General features: G+C 35.3%; 1 protein-coding gene across 13 annotated transcripts in view; it reads left to right on the top strand.

The window, feature by feature from the left end:
* Positions 1-18,260, top strand: part of LOC123522823 (katanin p60 ATPase-containing subunit A-like 2) — an 82,107-nt gene that overhangs the window by 48,920 nt on the left and 14,927 nt on the right. For 10 of the 13 annotated variants that reach the window (XM_045300272.2, XM_045300282.2, XM_045300273.2 and 7 more), the window contains 4 exons: positions 7,460-7,634; positions 8,605-8,727; positions 12,322-12,414; positions 12,913-12,990. In XM_045300272.2, coding sequence (XP_045156207.1) covers positions 7,460-7,634; positions 8,605-8,727; positions 12,322-12,414; positions 12,913-12,990 — 469 coding nt within the window. Of the gene's footprint in view, positions 1-4,427; positions 4,455-7,459; positions 7,635-8,604; positions 8,728-12,321; positions 12,415-12,912; positions 12,991-18,260 lie in introns of all 13 variants that reach the window. The other 3 variants (XM_045300278.2, XM_045300279.2, XM_045300280.2) reach the window with 1 other exon arrangement.

An 18,260-nucleotide genomic window follows, 5' to 3' on the forward strand; every position in this document is an offset into this window, starting at 1 on the left:
GTCGAGTAGGGCTAGGGGTGCACACCATCATTTTTCTATTTTTACTGACCTGCTTCGGCTAATTTGATTGAAGTAACTTTGCTATTAATTTACAAAGAGTAAATTCATTTCCATTTCTAACAGTACATTATTTTTTCTCATTGACAGCAGAAACTGCTCATGATTTTGTGCAAATCATTTATCACAAAACATTTCAAAGGAAATTTCATAATTTTAACATATGGGCTTTACATGTTATGGTGTGCATTTTGCATTTGACAAAATGCTTGTTAATATTATACTTTTTTTCTGATGTATAGGTTCCTTTATTACATAGTTTCCAAAAAATAGCGGGAGAATAACCAAGTGCTTTTGCAAATTTTGAGGGTGTCTCAATTTTAAGGGACCATTCCAACACTTTTGGAAAATATGGTCCTAATGTGTCTTTTTAAAAGATTTGTTCCAAACGATTTAAGTTTCCCACTCAAAGAATTCAATTTGATATATAAACTAGTGAGCATATTATAGGTTTAGAAACTGTGGTTTCATTTTCATATGCAGATAATTGTATAAATTTTTGCCACCATTCATCTAATGCTGTTTCATGCCCTTGAAAGGGTAATATATAGTTATCATAGTGTCTGTCTATCAAAGTTCATAATTCTGTCTGTCATTACATGGAATAATGTTCACCATGTTTTAACTTTATGTTACTAACAATACCTAGATTCTCAGCTTCAAGGTCAAGAGCACACTAACAGATCAAAGGTTTAATGTTTAATTGTGTCTGCTCCCATGAAGGGCTTTTGAAATGTCTTACATGATACATTTTAATAATTTAATGCACCCAACCAGCCAGAGGTATCTTAGGTATTTGTCGTCCATGGAATATTCTTGAAAAGTTTAATCTTGCAAGAGAAAGACATTTAGTTGAATTTTAGTAACCGCTGCAGTTCGCAAATATGAAGGTTTTTGAAACTGCAGGATAAAATATGAAAAATACAGAATAAAACAGTAATTTTACAAGACCAAGGTCTATAGCTTCAAGGTCAAGGTTAGATATCAAAGCTTGGGAGGAATCATTTTATATCCAGAGCATCTTTAAAGCTTGGTGTATGGTTTCAAGGGCATTGTGATTGCAAGGCATGATATGCAGCCAGTGCAATCGAGGGCCTCCACGGCAAAGTGGTTATGGTTGCAGACTTCAGACTATTTGCTCTTCACCAGTTTGGGTTCAGAACATTCCTTTGACTGTAGAGATAATTCTTCATGTGAGGAAGTCCTGCTGGCATACAGGTCAGTAGTTCTACCAAGATGCAAGTCTGAAACAATACCTGTTTCAGAACGTAGGTTTTTTCATTCAAACAGTTTGTTTTAATGTATTCCGTATTCAAAATAAATCAGTAAAAGGTCCATGTCGTTTGTTTACTGCGTCTGTTAGCACAAGAAATGTTTAAAAGAACACAGAATGCATCTATTTCATATTGTGAAGTCACCTGTGTAAACAATTGCTGTAATCTTGGAAATGTTCTTCTCAAATTAATTAATGTAATTCACTATATATTTAACCCTTATCCTGCTAAATTTCTATACTGAACTCATGTCCATCTTTCAATTTGGGCAGTACCATTAACTGTTAAAAGGGGTGCATATTGAAAAAGTACTGACTGAATGGCGAACAGTACAGGTCATAATCAGACTGAATGGATTTGCGGGCTGATCATGATCAGTACTGGCCGCAAAGGCAGAATCATAAGGGTAAAATAAATAAACTAGATAATAAGATCTGGAAAAGAATAAAATGCAACCAGGTTATAATTTAGTTTGTTTCTAAAACATTTTGAGATAGTTGCAAGTTATATTTGACAGAATATCGATAGGAATTCGAATGCTCCAATTATTTCAAGTTTTTGCCCAGTTTCTATATTTAATTTGATTATTCTAAACTAATTTTGATTTGTTTGAATATATGTATGAACTATTCAGTGGAAAGAACAGATTTATATCTGAACATTTATGGTAAGTGACAAATTATGTGACTTCATCAGATTAGCTGGGCACGTCAGTAACCACAAACACATTTTAATTTGGACCATTATGTATTTTATAACACACATTTTGCTTAATCATTCATCATCAGTTTTGTTGAATAATTGTGTAGTAAACTTTGATATTGATGTACTTTTTGTCAGGCCTGCTCAAGTGTGGTGCGCAAACTTCAGTCCTTTATTTCAAAGGTCAAGGTCACACTTATAGGTCACAGGTCATTTCAGAGTTTGTCCAAGCTTTTACATTGACATAACTTGGGCAATGCTATTTTATCTGGCAGAAATTATATTCTCCTGTGAGACAGAGTGTTATGTGCAAACACCAGGCCCCTATCTCAAAGGTCAAGGTCACACATAGGGGTCAAAGTATATTTTATAGCTTGTAGAGGTTGTAATTGTGGCATGCATTGAACAGTCTTTTTTATTTGGTAGAAATGTTTGCTTTAATGAGTAATTATTTTCTAAGGTCAGGGTCACACTGGGAGGTCAATAGTTGCATAAGATGTTATCTAAGCCATGACTTTTACATGCATTTTTCATCTGGAAAAAATATTTTCTTCAGTAAAAGAATGTATTGCCACAAGTCCTTATCTCAAAGGTCAAGGCTACACTAAGGGTTCCAAGGTCATTTTAGATCTTGTTGGTGCCGTGACTTTTACTTGCATGGACTCTTCTTTAATTGGCTGAAATGCTAATAATATTTAATTAATAAAAAGAGTTACTGAGGCAATGTACTTTGATATTTTGGTCTTTGAGCATCAATATGCTAATTGCAGAAAACATGAAATATTTAGATATTTATCTGAAAACTGCTGTGCACCACATACTACTTGACTGAAATTTGTTGGGCTGTGTTTGTTTGAGCAGTACACTGTTGAACTGTGTTTAGAACACATCATTCACTTTTTTTTTGACTGCATCATGCACTGTAAGACTGTGTTCATATACACGTTACACTGTTAGACTGTGTTCAAGTACACCATAATGCTGTGTTCATTATAGTATGTACCAAATTTTACGTTCCATTAAATAATCTATATTTAGTTGCACTTCATAAATGCAGGCTTTGTTAAGATGTAGATGGGTTTTCAAATAATTTGGGTAACAATGATTAATATTTAGCAAGTCAATGTTGGTGGTGTTAAGATTAGGAAATACATTTTTTTGAGGCAAAGTATTTCAAAGAAAGTTCAGAAAAGAAGATATCATTCCATTTTGAAATATCATTGCTAGGATACCCTTCTCATTTTGTTGTATAGCAATTTTATATAGGCAGTAGTTACGTTACAGCAAGTTCTAGCAAGATCTTCACATGTACATGCCATTATTGTTATGAACGTAGATAATTATACAATAGTTCCAATTAACATTTTAGCACCGCTGTGCAAAAACTAAAATCAGGGCTTTGCTACCAGCAAGGATCAAGATCAGTGTAAATCCACACTTGAGCCACACCATGAAAAAACCAACGTAGTGCATTTACGACCAGCATCCATGGATCCAGACCAGCCTCCATGCTGTTTGCTTTCAAAGCCTATTGCAATTAGAGAAACAGTTAGCAAACAGCATGAATACTGACCAGGCAGGCTCAGGTCAGGATCCATGCTGGTTGCGAAAGCACTATGCTGGTTGTCTCATGGTGCGGCTCACTAATCCTCACATCCATACTGTCAGTTTATCATTAATATTTTCATTGGGGATTCATTTTTGTGGATTTCTTGGTTGAATCAATCCATGAAATCTAATACCAATGAACAAGTAAAATTCCCATTCATTTTATGTTCATAAGTTGAAATCCACGAATTCATATCCCCGTGAAATCGCGATTTTGACCAAAACCACGAAATTTCATGCCCATGAAATTAAATGGTTTTACAGTAAGCAACAGTTACTGATAAGTGGCCGGTATGGATCCAGATCAGACTGTATGCATGTGCTGGCTGATTTGGATCCATACTGATCATAAAGTCCTAATGTAAGTTTTTGCACAGTGGCACTTTCAGTAGCATATAATGTATATAAATTATGCAAAGTATTGTCTAGTTATATTTTATATTTGAGTTTGTGAATGGGAAATGGCTACAACATTATATGCAAAGTTTATGTTGTAGTACAGACAAAGGCACAAAACCAGTAAATTTTAGGTAAAACAGATGATTCAGATCTCAGAAATTTTTGCGTCAGCAAATCTGGTTGAAAGTCAAAGTTACATAATCATGTTTTTCACACGGTTTTAGAAATTTACTGTTGCATCACTTTCAGACATGTTCAGTTAATTTAATGAAAATATTACATGTAAGCCACACCTCTCGATAGCACTTAAATAACTGAGAACTAAATTATTTTGTCTAGATATTGTTGATATTTGCATTTATTAATATTGATTGCGATTTACTTCAGCGCGTCCCGAAATGGTAGAATGTCCAGGTATTTTTGTTGACTGTGCTAGTAGAGGGCCAGTTAGTTACAATTCTAAAAATAGATCTGTAGATTGGGTTCTTCTCACACCATTTTGCTGCAATATGATGGTCGATAGATTTGATGGCCAATAGATTTGAGAGCCAATAGATTTGATGGCCAATAGACATACAGAGGAACAACGGTTACTTAAGCATCAATGGCTGAGCCTCCGGGCTAACTGCAGCAATGCACGTTATCCCTGACCAATTTCCTTATTATGTTCCACCACTATGTGGTGTGGGAGACATATTGATTTACTCCTGTATGTGTGTGTGTCAGTCTGTGTGTCTGTTACAAATCTTGTCGGACATTTCTCATTCGATCTTCACCAAACTTGAACAAAATGTGTTTGCCAATAAACCCTCATGCAAGTTCAATAACTAACCAAATCGGCCCAGGCACTTCAAAATTATGGCCCTTGAAACTTGTTTCTTTTTTTTTTTCTCTTTTTTTTTATAATCAAAGCACTGAAAGTCTGATAAGGCAGTTGAGGTCTTGGTGCATGGTTGACTCATATACTAATATTCAGACAATTAGGCAGTTGTGGGAGACATGCACTTCTCTCAAAAGCAGCTCTAGTATTTTTTGTGTAACCCTGGATAACTCAAGCGTTTTTTCAGCCCCCTTGTGAATTCAAGTGATCAGTGGTATACTGTATCTGCCTTGTTTAGAATTCACAGTTTGAACTTTCACTTAAAAACAAAACAAAAAAAACTTTTTTATTTCATATTTTTAACTAAATTTTCCCATTTTAATTGTAATAAAACTGTATTCACAAAAATTGGTGTAAATAAAAGTACTGTGAATGTTACCCAATCTACAGTAGTAGAAACTTGGTAAATTGCTTTTCACAGAATCACAGTTGCCTAACATTATGCAAACTAAGTTTAAGCATGGTACGATTGATACAAATTCATTCCTAAACTTCTGTCTAGGAGTAGGTTGGTTTCTTGTGAATTGGTACTGAAATACATGCTATGGTTAAAACATTGATAGGTCATAGTTATTTTAATGAGGTTATCCAATTACAGTCAGGTATCTTGAATATAATAATCTGTCTCTGGTTGTAGATGCAGATTGAATAATTTACTGTTTTGGCGGTAATTTGGCTCTGCAAGACCAATTTTATAAAGTTGTGAACAAGAAATCAACCTCTGTTTAAATCTTTAAGCTATCTGGCTTCTGCATGGCTCCATTTTTGGGGGGTAAAAAATGGCACTTATCCTGCAAGACGAGTGCAGCAAGTTCTGTTCACCCATAGCTGATTTCTAGTCTTACAAGTGTACAAGTAGATTTTTCAAGTCCTGACAATGCAGTGCCATATTAAATCTCCATAATTTTGCAGTTGTGAAACATTTTCTATGTAAAATCATTACAGAATGAAAAACAAAAGAAACAGTTAAAATAGTTTATGCCTTTTAACTTGTAAGCTCTAGAAAATCTGTTTTTGAACAATCTCTTTTTAAGATCTCCTATGTTACTGCTCTCAACAGCTAAAATAACAATAAATACAGCATTATTTTGACTTTCTTTTTCAGATTTTTTTGCTTGCCTGCATGTAGAGTTAGGTGATGCAGACATCAAATGCATTAGTATATAATGCTTTTTTTCTTCTGACTGTTTAAAGTACAAATACACTTTTAATACTGTGAAAGGCAATTTTTTTTAGATGCATTATTATTTTGTCCTGTTATTAAATAACTATATTATATTAGACATAATATCATTTCAAATATTGTTAAATACAGTCATGATTTAATTCCATTCAGTAACAGTAGCTGTAAGTTAAGACACTTCCAGTTTTTTCAGTTGCATTACATATTTTTACACAAGTGCAAAATTCAGTACTTAGTATATATTCATCTATACAAACATGTTTATCCTTGGTTTACATTCTACTGTTTTGTAGACAGTCATATTTTGAATGAGAAAGTTCAGCATGGTATATCTTTAAATACATTAGCATATGAAATGTGAAACTTTTTGTCCATGTTTCTCTTCCTTTGATTCAAATAAACTTGATAAATATTGTATAGTTAATTAATAAAATTGCCAGTAATCAGGTGATTTTGTAATTGCCTTATTATTGTGCCAGGGGCAGTTGACTATTGGCTGTTAGACTTGGGGCCAATAGGACCAACTTCAGGCCAATATGATGGCCATTATGTAATCACTTATCAACATTCTGTAAAATTATTTTGGAGAAGGGATACAGCATTATAGCAGCATTTATTTTTATGTTTGTAACATTACATTTCTATGCTTGTAGAATAGTATGAATAGTTTAATTACAAACATTTGAAAACACATAGATTTTAAGTAAACTCCCAAATATGTCTGTTTTTATGGTTGAAGGAGTCAGTATATTTTAATGTTTGTATTATTTTACATTATATTGTAGTAGCAGGTACAAGGGAAATTTTAACCATGCAATTAGAATTACTTGGTTTTGGAATAAATGTATAATATTTTTTGTTACTTTTTGCTTTTACAGGCTGTATACAAATCTTAATACGTTTTCTTTTAAAGCAAAGTATATATAAGATATTTTATCTTTAAGCATAAAATAATCTTTCCTTATGTTAAAAAATGTCAAAATATTATTTTAACATCTTTAAATGAAGAAAATAAGTTTTTATTGTTTTTGCTAATTGAATTTGAAGATGTTAACATTTTTCTGAATTTAAAAATTGTCATTTAGAATTTTTTCCATTGGCATTTTGTCTTTTAAATATTATACTTCAAATGTTTAAGCTGCACGTAGTCAGAGGAAATTTGTTTTGCAAATGTTTTGTCTACCATTCTTTAAAACAAGTGTTAAATTAGGATAAAATTCTTTAGGTCAAGAAAAGTGAAACATGAATGTTTTATCACCTCAAATTAATGTCTTTTCATGTTGTTGAAAATGAACAATGCAAACAGTGAAAAATACCAGTTCAGTGTATATCAAAGATGAATATTTTTCATTTCAGTCAAAAGAATACAACGCCTTCATTACCAAGAATTCCACAGAATGGCCGACCACCTAGTCCACCTACCAGTTCAAACAGGCCAAAGTCGGGTCAGCAGATGAATGGGAGACAGCGTACAGTACAGTCCTCAACTAGAAGGCCGAACGACTCGGCGTCAAAATCTACACCAACTATAGTAAGTTATATAAGAAAGTAACCTATGCCAAAATTATGAGGGGCTTCCTTAGACGAGTGGTTAAAGCAGCTCACTTTGAATCACATGCCCTTCACCCATTTGAAACCTTGCTTACAGTGTAGAGAAGCCATCCAGCTGGCTTACGGAAGTTTGGTGGTTCTACTCAGGTTCTATCCCATTATGAAATGATGCTAGAAGAGGAATCTGGGATCTTCCTCCACTAACAACAGCTAGTAAAGTCACTGTATGGTCCAGATCAGGTTGGTGTGACTAAACCAAACATACAAAAGTCCAGAAATTACTTCTTGGGAGTTTAGATATGTAGGAATTAAGTTACAGGGACATCGTCCAAACTTAATGACATTGGGATAATATTATTCTGATTTTCACACAACCTCACTGAAAAAAAAATTGTGTTTTGTGTGGGCAGCCAAATTATTATTGCGATAACGCCTAGGGGTCAGTTCATTGAAAAGCCTAATAACTGTAACATTCAAACAATGATTTATTTTATTATAACCATATATTGTCAGCCTAAAGTGTTTATAAAAAAAAAATCCAGTTTATTGTAACATGTACAATACAAATTTATCAGAAATTAAAACTTACTTATTTCAAAGCAAATATTTTTTGTTCACATCATTACTTTCTGCTTTGTAAGTTTAATTTAGCAACAGTTTGTTAAAGGTTATTTACTATACCATGACTTGGTGAATTTAATAAGTTTATAGGAAGTGCCATTAAGATACTTTCTGCCAATAAATTAAAACATATTTGCGACAACATAATATATATATTTGACACTAAAGTAAAATAATGAAATAGCGTATTTTTTCTCCTCCAGATGAATGGTGTGGCTTAGATGGTGATGCTTCAAGTCTGACATTATAAGATTTAATGTATATTGTGGTGAAATTATTACTTTAATAATTCAGTAAAAAGGTAAATTGAAGTATTCTTTCCCCTCCAGATGAATGGTGTGGCAAACGGCGATGCTTCGAGTCTAGCGTTACAAGGTTTAACTGTACAGGGCAGTAATAACATGGATAACAAAATTGTCGAAAGCCCGGCGGAAAGATTACCAAGGGGGAAGGTGAGATTTAATGTTTATCACATTCAAATTATTACTTTTATAAGAAGCAGACAACAAATTTTATACTTTATATTAAAAAAGGATAGAACGAAGAAAGTGATAAAGCTCTAAGGACAGATTCGTGGAGGTGGCTGCTGTAAAAACATTTAATTTCGTGCACATCAAATTTTGTGGTTTTAGCAAAGATTGTTGTTTCACTTAAAAATAGATTTGAGCCGCACCATGAGAAAACCATCATAGTGCATTTGCGACCAGCATAGATCCAGACCAGCCTTCGCATTCGCGCAGTCTGGTCAGGATCCATGCTGTTCGCTTTCAAAGCCTATTGCAATTAGAGAAACCGTTAGTGAACAGCATGGATCCTGACTGCGCGGATGTGCAGGCTGGTCTAGATCCATGCTGGTCGCAAATGCACTATATTGGTTTTCTCATGGTGTGGCTCATTTATTGATTACTAATTCAGTGTTAAAAAAGAATTTAAATTGTTCATTAAAAAGAAAGCTCATAATTTGACACAAATGTGAAATTCACGAAAATTAGCCCCCTATGATATTACTGACTTCACAGTATATTATTTAAACAGGACTGATGTGGAACTAAAAAATTCATTACACCTTTTCAAATGGAAGATTTTGCACTGTATGTCAGTCATTCTATTTAACATAATAGTTTGAAGGATGTAGTGAAACAGTCAGGATTGGAGATACTGGTAGTTCCAACAAGAAAACTTGTTGTTAGCCATTTTAAGATATTCTCTTATATTCCTTGCACTTATACTATAGTTATAATAATGCTGATGGATTTGTTACTCAAATGTTTTGATTGACGTAAGACAAAGCGTCTCTGGCGTCCATCCTTCTTTGCGTATTCATGTTGAAAAGTTTTCATATATTTGTGGAAAAAAGATTGTTACTTGTAGGGAAAGCAAGAACTCTTGTTGCTTTAGCTGACCATTATGTAAACTTACTTTCCACCAGATACAACTGAATGCTCTTTGAAAAAACAGCATTAACAACAAACAAACTCAAATTCCAAGTCCATTTTATGATTAAATACAGATTAAATAGAAGCTGTCATGTTGAAGTTTATATGCTGAGCAAACCATTGTTATTGCCATTGGTTTACAAAAATGTGTTTATTCTTTGATTTTCATGACAATTTGCTTTTTTGTCTGAATATAAAACTTTTGTTGAGCCCACTTATGGTGACTTAGACTTAGTCATCACTTTTGGCGGGTTGATGTATGTGCGTGCGTCCGATTTTGTCCGGACCATAACTTTGACATGCATGGACCAATCTGGTTTATATCTGGCATAAATGTTGTTTACCTCAATAAGAAGGTGTGTCATGCACAAACTCCATGTTCCTATCTCAAAGGTGAAGGTCACAGTTTGAGGTCAAAGGTCAAATTGAAGTTTGTCTGGAGCATTTCTTCTTCATGCATGGTAGGATTTTGATGTAACTTGGCATGAATGTTCACCATTATGAGACAGAGTGTCATGCACAAGAACCACGTCCCTAGGTCTAAGGGTCAAGGTCACACATGACAGCTAGTGGGCTCGACATTCTGCCCTTGGGCATACTTTTTTAAAGATAAACATCTTTATTTTGAATGAAAACTTTATTTTAAAACTTAAGTTTGTTCAGGTTTAGGCCATTGTACCAAAAGAATAAATTTTAACCCAAGCAATTAAAAATGCCTGTTTTAAGTAGTGAAACATTTAATTGAGAAAGTGTTTTGTTGTATCATAGAATATGAGAATGGGTTCATCAAATGTTTGAGACATACATAAATTTTACAATGAAAACAATGGCCCCACTTACTATACATGATGTTAACTGGATCATATCAAACAAATTTAAGCTCAGAAACTGTTGGTCAGCAAAGCCTCATGGGAAGGGGGAATTCCAAGTAAATCAGAATGAGGCTAAGGAAAAGCCCTCATTTGTCAATAAAGATGGAAAGGTAAAATGAAAGTATCTAACTGGCACAATAATTCACATGTTTGTCTCAAAGATTTAGTTGTCATCCCTTTTGCTGTGTACTTGATTTATAGGCATATAAAATGAAAATATTTTAGGAAACTTCTGTGTTTAGCCATCACTGTCTAGATTTTCATTAGGTAATACATTATATCCTGTACTATATGGAATGCTGGACAAAATCCACCGCTGACTTGGTTTAACCAAGGCTGACAAAAGTATCCATTCGATTTTGTTAGATAAAAGTGTTAAATTTGCAAAATGAAGGACATGAATTAGAAAGTAGCAAATTTTCAGTTTAAAATGTAAATAGTCGAATAATTAGGATAGATCGTGAAAAATGGTTATGGGGTGGGACTTGTCTGCCTTGGTCAGTTGGTATGGTGATAAATGGGAGCAGGGGTTGATTTTGTCTTTATTCTTTCAGTATCAAAAATGCCACAATTTTTTAAACTTATAGCTGCCTTTGCTTGATACCAGTAGTTAGGTTAGACAGTGCAGCTTACAATAATACTTGCAGAATAGATCTTTATCAAAGGTTCACCAGACTTTCCAATGGCCTTAAAATTGACCAAGGAAGTAAACAGATATAGTTTAGCTAACAGAGTTTCAGAGATTATTTATTTGCTTTACAAAGAATCATATTTGCTTCTCTTCCTTTAATCAATTTCCTGTCTATGTCCTTTATTCCTTTTCAGTATAATGTCACTTTTTCACTGTATAGTTAGAATAGAAAAAAATCTGCCGTATTTTTAGCAAGCTTTATGTAGTTTCTGTTTCCAAGTATAGGCACCTTAGCCGGAAAGTGGATAAATGTGCTTGTAGAAGCATTTTTCCAGTTTTTGCGCTGAGGCAACGATACAGCAACAAAATTTAAAATATACCAGATCTTCATTCACAGTTAGTCATACCATTTTATAAAATCATTGTTTCATCTAAAATCAAATTTTGAATACATTTACATTTTTGTATGTGCATAATTTAAATATTAAAAAAAAAATGTGTACACTTTAAACTATTTCACATATTTCCTAATTCATTGAACTAAAACCAGGTTTTGCACAAGTCTAAAAATATAACATTGTGTGGTGAAGTGAACAATCAGCAATAGAAAAAGTATGGATTTTAGAAGTCAGTTTTAATTTGGTTTAAATGTGACTTGCTCTTGGTCTTTTTTTTATCGAGCTGATTTATTTGGTTTTTAGTCCCGTTCAGTGCATATACTCAAATGAAATTTGGTATCTCAAACTTGTTTATATAAAAATTCCGGCTGTCTCAAAGACATGTTTCAAGTCTGGTCCCGAAAACACGTACAGAGTATCTCAAAGTTAAATGCTAGATCCCTTAGAATTAGAGATATCGAGATTCAGCTGTAGTTGGAAGTAAATATAAATACTAAAAGTTAACTTTACCCAGGCTATAATAGAGAGTATAGAGATTGCTGCCTTGCCATATGGAATTTGAAGAGAATACTTTATGATATTACATTGTCTCTTCATTCATTTGATGCTGTCATTACTATAGAAAAGGCTCCCGGGAATTCCTGATATTATTTACATATATGCAAATCTGTATTGATGTGATCATTAGAATATATTTGGTATATTTCAGCCAGGACAGATAATAGATATTCGTGCCATGTTAAACGATGCCACTAAAATAAATGTAGAGGAAGGGTCGAATGATTTTTCAAATGTTAGTAATGTAAGTAATGCCTTAAATATGTTTTTAGCTATTAGGTTGTTAAACATTATTTTCTACAATATGGAGATGATATATTAGGATGAGTACCCATTTGAAAAAACATGTCTTTCAGTTTGTCCAATATGTTTTACGAGTCTTAAATAAATCCAGTATTGACAGGACAGTGTTGCAGTAAATAAATGATTTGTTCAATGCTTACTTTCTCAGTAAAAAAGGGAAACGATCAAAAGGACATGATTCCTTCTTTTAAACTTATGCAAAAGCATCACATCATGCTTTGTGTCAGATTTACCATGATAGCGGAATGGTACAGTTGTGTTGGAGGATGACATGTAACGTTAGATATGGGAAAAAATTAATAATAGGGTAAATAGAAAAAGATTTAATTTAGTAAAAAGCTGAATTTTTATTTTGTGCAAAATTGAAGTTCTACATAATGCAGATTTTACAAAAGATTTCTGTATGAATCTTTAGAATAAATGTTTCATTATATTTCAGGATAAATTGTTGAAACCTCTAGGTGGCTATGTAGGATATAATGCAGAATGGAGAGAATTAGCTCAAAATATAAGTAGAGTGAGTACTGTTAATGTATGTTTTTATCTGGACTGTAAATTTATATGTACTTTAGCATACTCTTTGAATGTAAATAATGCTTTGAAACTTGCAAAAGAGTATAATTTATGGACACCTAGTTTTGGATTCTGTGGAGCCTCCAGGGTCAGGGTTACTGTTCTTAATAACAGATGAATGATTTTGACTCTGTGATTTTTCTGAGGAATGCATTGTTGCAGTGGAACTTATTTTGTAAGTAGCTTATGAGGACATAAAAATTGGGGTAGCATTATAGAGTACTAGGGTCAAGGTCACTTTTACCAAAAATAGAACAACAGTTCCAGTCAGTAACAAGTTTTAAATGACCTATTCTGATCAGACTTGGTGTATAGCAAGTTTGTATGGATTGGGATAATATTTTGGGCTGTTGAGGTCAAGGGTGCTGTTACTGAAAATATTCTATTTCAAAATATACTAAAACAGTTTCCAGATAGTATTTGAATCTGGAATAAGCTATTCTGACCAAATTTGTTGTATATAAAGCTTATACAGAGACCTAGTTTAGGATTGTATTTGGAGCCTCTAAGGTCAAGGTTGCTCTTACTAAACATAGAATAACAAAATCCTGTAATTAGGATTGAAATATTGCACTACAGCAGTGAAGCTTGAGATTTAGGTGCTTGTCGGAAGAGAAAGGTTTGCATTGCATTATGGGCTACTGGGGTCAAGGTCAAAGTTGCAGCTACTTTAAACAGATTTTTTTTCTGCTCAGTAACTTTAGATAGGAATTATGGGATATTGTGATGAAACTTGGTATGTAGGTGTGGAGAGAGAAAGATTGGCTTACATTTTAGGCCTCTAGGGTCAAGGTCACTGGTATTCAAAACAGAGAAACTGTTTCTGGACAAAAACGTAAGTTTTGAATGACCTATGCTGATCAAACATTGTGTATAGTAAGCTTTTATAGAGACTTGTTTTGGGATAGAACTTGGTGCTGCTGAGTGTAAGGTAAAATAGATGATAGATGAGATGTGCACTGTTGAATATATTGGTCTCAAAGAGTAGCAGTGTGCATTTTATGATGATATTTTATGATGCATATAATGTAATATATGCTGGGACAAAATAAAAAATATATTTACGTACATTAGCTACTAAGTTTTAACTACTCATTGTCATGTATTGTCCACTTGTTAGTCCCCTACTGGTTGAAAACCAGTTTCGGGGACTATAGGAATGCACTTTTCCGTCATTCCGTCCGTCCGTCCGCAATTTCGTGTCCGGTCCATAACTCTGTCATCCATGAAGGGATTTTAATATTACTAGGCACAAATGTTCCCCATGATGAGACGACGTGTCATGCGCAAAACCCGGACCCCTAGCTCAAAGGTCAAGGTCACAATTGGAGGTCAAAGGTCAACAGGGCTTTTTTCCTGTCCGGTCCACAACTCTTCCATCCTTGAAGGGATTTTAGTATTACTTGGTACAAATGTTCCCCATGATGAGATGATGTGTCATGCGCAAATCCCGGACCCCTAGCTCAAAGGTCAAGGTCACAATTGGAGGTAAAAGGTCAACAGGGCTTTTTTCCTGTCCGGTCCATAACTCTCCCATCCATGAAGAGATTTTAATATTACTTGGCACAAATGTTCCCCATGAGGAGACGACGTGTCGTGCGCAAAACCTGGACCCCTAGCTTAAAGGTCAAGGTCACAATTGGAGGTCAAAGGCCAACAAGGCTTTTTTCCTGTCCGGTCCATAACTCTCCCATCTATGAAGGGATTTTAATATTACTTGGCACAAATGTACCTCATAATAAGACGATGTGTCATGCACAACTTTCAGACCCCTAGCTCAAAGGTCAAGGTCACACTTAGCTGTCAAATGTTAACATAGCATGAACAGGGTCTGTTTCGTGTCCGGTCCATAACTCTGACATTCATTAAGGGATTTTAATATCACTTAGCACAAGTGTTCCCCATGATGAGACGACGTGTCCTGCGCAAATCCCGGACCCCTTGCTCAAAGGTCAAGGTCACAATTGGAGGTCAAAGGTCAACAGGGCTTTTTTCCTGTCCGGTCCATAACTCTCCCATCCATGAAGAGATTTTAATATTACTTAGCACAAGTGTTCCCCATGATGAGACGACGTGTCATGCGCAAATCCCGGACCCCTAGCTCAAAGGTCAAGGTCACAATTTGGGGTCAAAGGACAACAGAGTTTTTTTCCTGTCCCGTCCATAACTCTGCCATCCATGAAGGGATTTTAATATTACTTGGCACAAATGTTTCCCATGATGAGACAACATGTCATGCGCAACACCCGGTACCCTAGCTTAAAGGTCAAGGTCACACTTTGAGATCAAAGGTCAAGAGGATTTTTTTCCTGTCCGGTCTATAACTTTGTCATGCAAAGCAGGATTTAGATATCAGTTGGCACAAAGGTCAAAGGTCAAATTCAAGAATGACTTTGTACGGAACATTTCTTCTTCATGCATGGAGGGATTTTGATGTAACTTGGACCAAATGTTCACCACCATGAGGCACCCTTGTTTTTAGAATTATGTCCCTTTGTTTTACTATAAATAGATTTTATTGTAACTTTTTTATTACTGGCGGTAGAGAAAAATCGAGACAACTTTTCTGTGGTACAGCATGCATGTTACATCCAATTTTTAGGTGTATTTTGACCTATCTCTACCTGGTAAAGAGTTTCTTGTGGACTTATATTATATAGATTTTTTTTTTTTATGCCCCCGAAGGGAGGCATATAGTTTTTGAACCGTCTGTCCGTCTGTCGGTCTGTCAGTCTGTCAGTCTGTCCGCATTTCGTGTCCGGTCCATATCTTTGTCATCGATGGATGGATTTTCAAATAACTTGGCATGAAATGTGTACCACAGTAAGACACGTTGTCGCGCGCAAGACCCAGGTCCGTAGCTCAAAGGTCAAGGTCACACTTAGACATTAAAGGATAGTGCATTGATGGGCGTGTCCGGTCCATATCTTTGTCATCGATGGATGGATTTTCAAATAACTTGGCTTGAATGTGTACCACAGTAAGACGACGTGTCGCGCGCAAGACCCAGGTCCGTAGCTCAAAGGTCAAGGTCACACTTAGACTTTAAAGGATAGTGCATTGATGGGCGTGTCCGGTCCATATCTTTGTCAACCATGGATGGATTTTCAAATAACTTGGCATGAATGTGTACCACAGTAAGACGACGTGTCACGCGCAAGACCCAGGTCTGTAGCTCAAAGGTCAAGGTCACACTTAAAGGTCATTTTTCATGATAGTGCATTGATGGGCGTGTCCGGTCCATATCTTTGTCATTCATGCATGGATTTTAAAATAACTACGCATGAATGTGTGACACAGTAAGACGACGTGTCGCGCGCAAGACCCAGCTCCGTAGGTCAAAGGTCCTAAACTCTAACATCGGCCATAACTACTCATTCAAAGTGCCATCGGGGGCATATGTCATCCTATGGAGACAGCTCTTGTTTTTTTAGCTCATCTGATTTTTTGAAAAAAAATGATGAGTTATTGTCATCACTTGAGCGGTTGTCGGCGTCGGCGTCGGTGTCGGCGTCGGCGTCGGCGTTGCCTGGTTAAGTTTTATGTTTAGGTCAGCTTTTCTCCAAAACTATCAAAGCTATTGCTTTGAAACTTGGAATACTTGTTCACCATCATAAGCTGACCCTGTATAGCAAGAAACATAACTCCATCTTGCTTTTTGCAAGATTTATGGCCCCTTTTGTACTTAGAAAATATCAGATTTCTTGGTTAAGTTTTATGTTTAGGTCAACTTTTCTCCTAAACTATCAAAGCTATTGCTTTGAAACTTGGAATACTTGTTTACCATCATAAGCAGACCATGTACATCAAGAAACATAACTCCATCTTGCTTTTTGCAAGAATTATTGCCCCTTTTGGACTTAGAAAATCAGTTTTCTTGGTTAAGTTTTATGTTTAGGTCAGCTTTTATCCTAAACTATCAAAGCTTTTGCTTTAAAACTTGCAACACTTGTTCACCATCATAAGCTGACCCTGTACATCAAGAAACATAACTCCATCCTGCTTTTTGCAAGATTTATGGCCCCTTTTGGACTTAGAAAATCATTTTCTTGGTTGAGTATTATGTTTAAGTATACTTTTCTCATAAACTATCAAAGCTATTGCTTTAAAACTTGCAACAGTTTTTCACCATCATAAGTGGACACTGTACATCAAGAAACATAACTCTATCCTGCTTTTTGCAAGAATGATGGCCCTTTTTAGACTTAGAAAATCATGGGTAGGACAATATTTCTATTATACAAAAAAAATCAGATGAGCGTCGGCACCCGCAAGGCGGTGCTCTTGTTTTTTTTGTTGTTTTTTTTAAAGATTAATTTCCCTTTGTTGTTACTATAAATAACTTACATGATAACATTTTTATAATCAGCCAAAAAAATTCAATATGAAAACAACTGTGGGTTTTTATATATGCACATTTTAATCCAAGTGTGTTGTTATAACATATTGTATATGTAGTACAATATTGTTTATACATCATTGACAGATATCAGTTCATTATGTCATACTGCAGTAGAGAAAATTAGGTGCCTTCCAGTAGGGGACTTTGTATTGCATGGCAATACTTCATTCACTTGTTAGTCCCCTACTGGTTGAAAACCAGTTTCGGGGACTATAGGAATGCGCTTTTCCGTCATTCCGTCTTTCCGTCATTCCGTCATTCTGTCATTCCGTCATTCCGTCCGTCCGCAATTTCGTGTCCGGTCCATAACTCTTTTATCCATGAAGGGATTTTATTAGTCCCCTACTGGTTGAAAACCAGTTTCGGGGACTATAGGAATGCACTTTTCCGTCCGTCCGTCTGTCCGTCCGTCCGCAATTTCGTGTCCGGTCCATAACTCTGTCATCCATGAAGGGATTTTAATATTACTTGGCACAAATATTCCCCATGATGAGACGACGTGTCATGCGCAAAACCCGGACCCCTAGCTCAAAGGTCAAGGTCACAATTGGAGGTGAAAGGTCAACGGGGCTTTTTTCCTGTCCGGTCCATAACTCTCCCATCCATGAAGAGATTTTAATATTACTTGGCACAAATGTTCCCCATGATGAGAGGATGTGTCATGCGCAAATCCCGGACCCCTAGCTCAAAGGTCAAGGTCACAATTGGAGGTCAAAGGTCAACAGGGCTTTTTTCCTGTCCGGTCCATAACTCTCCCATCCATGAAGAGATTTTAATATTACTTGGCACAAATGTTCCCATGAGGAGACGAC

Source organism: Mercenaria mercenaria, chromosome 8, assembly GCF_021730395.1.
Source record: "Mercenaria mercenaria strain notata chromosome 8, MADL_Memer_1, whole genome shotgun sequence".
NCBI classification, from domain to species: Eukaryota; Metazoa; Mollusca; class Bivalvia; order Venerida; family Veneridae; genus Mercenaria; species Mercenaria mercenaria.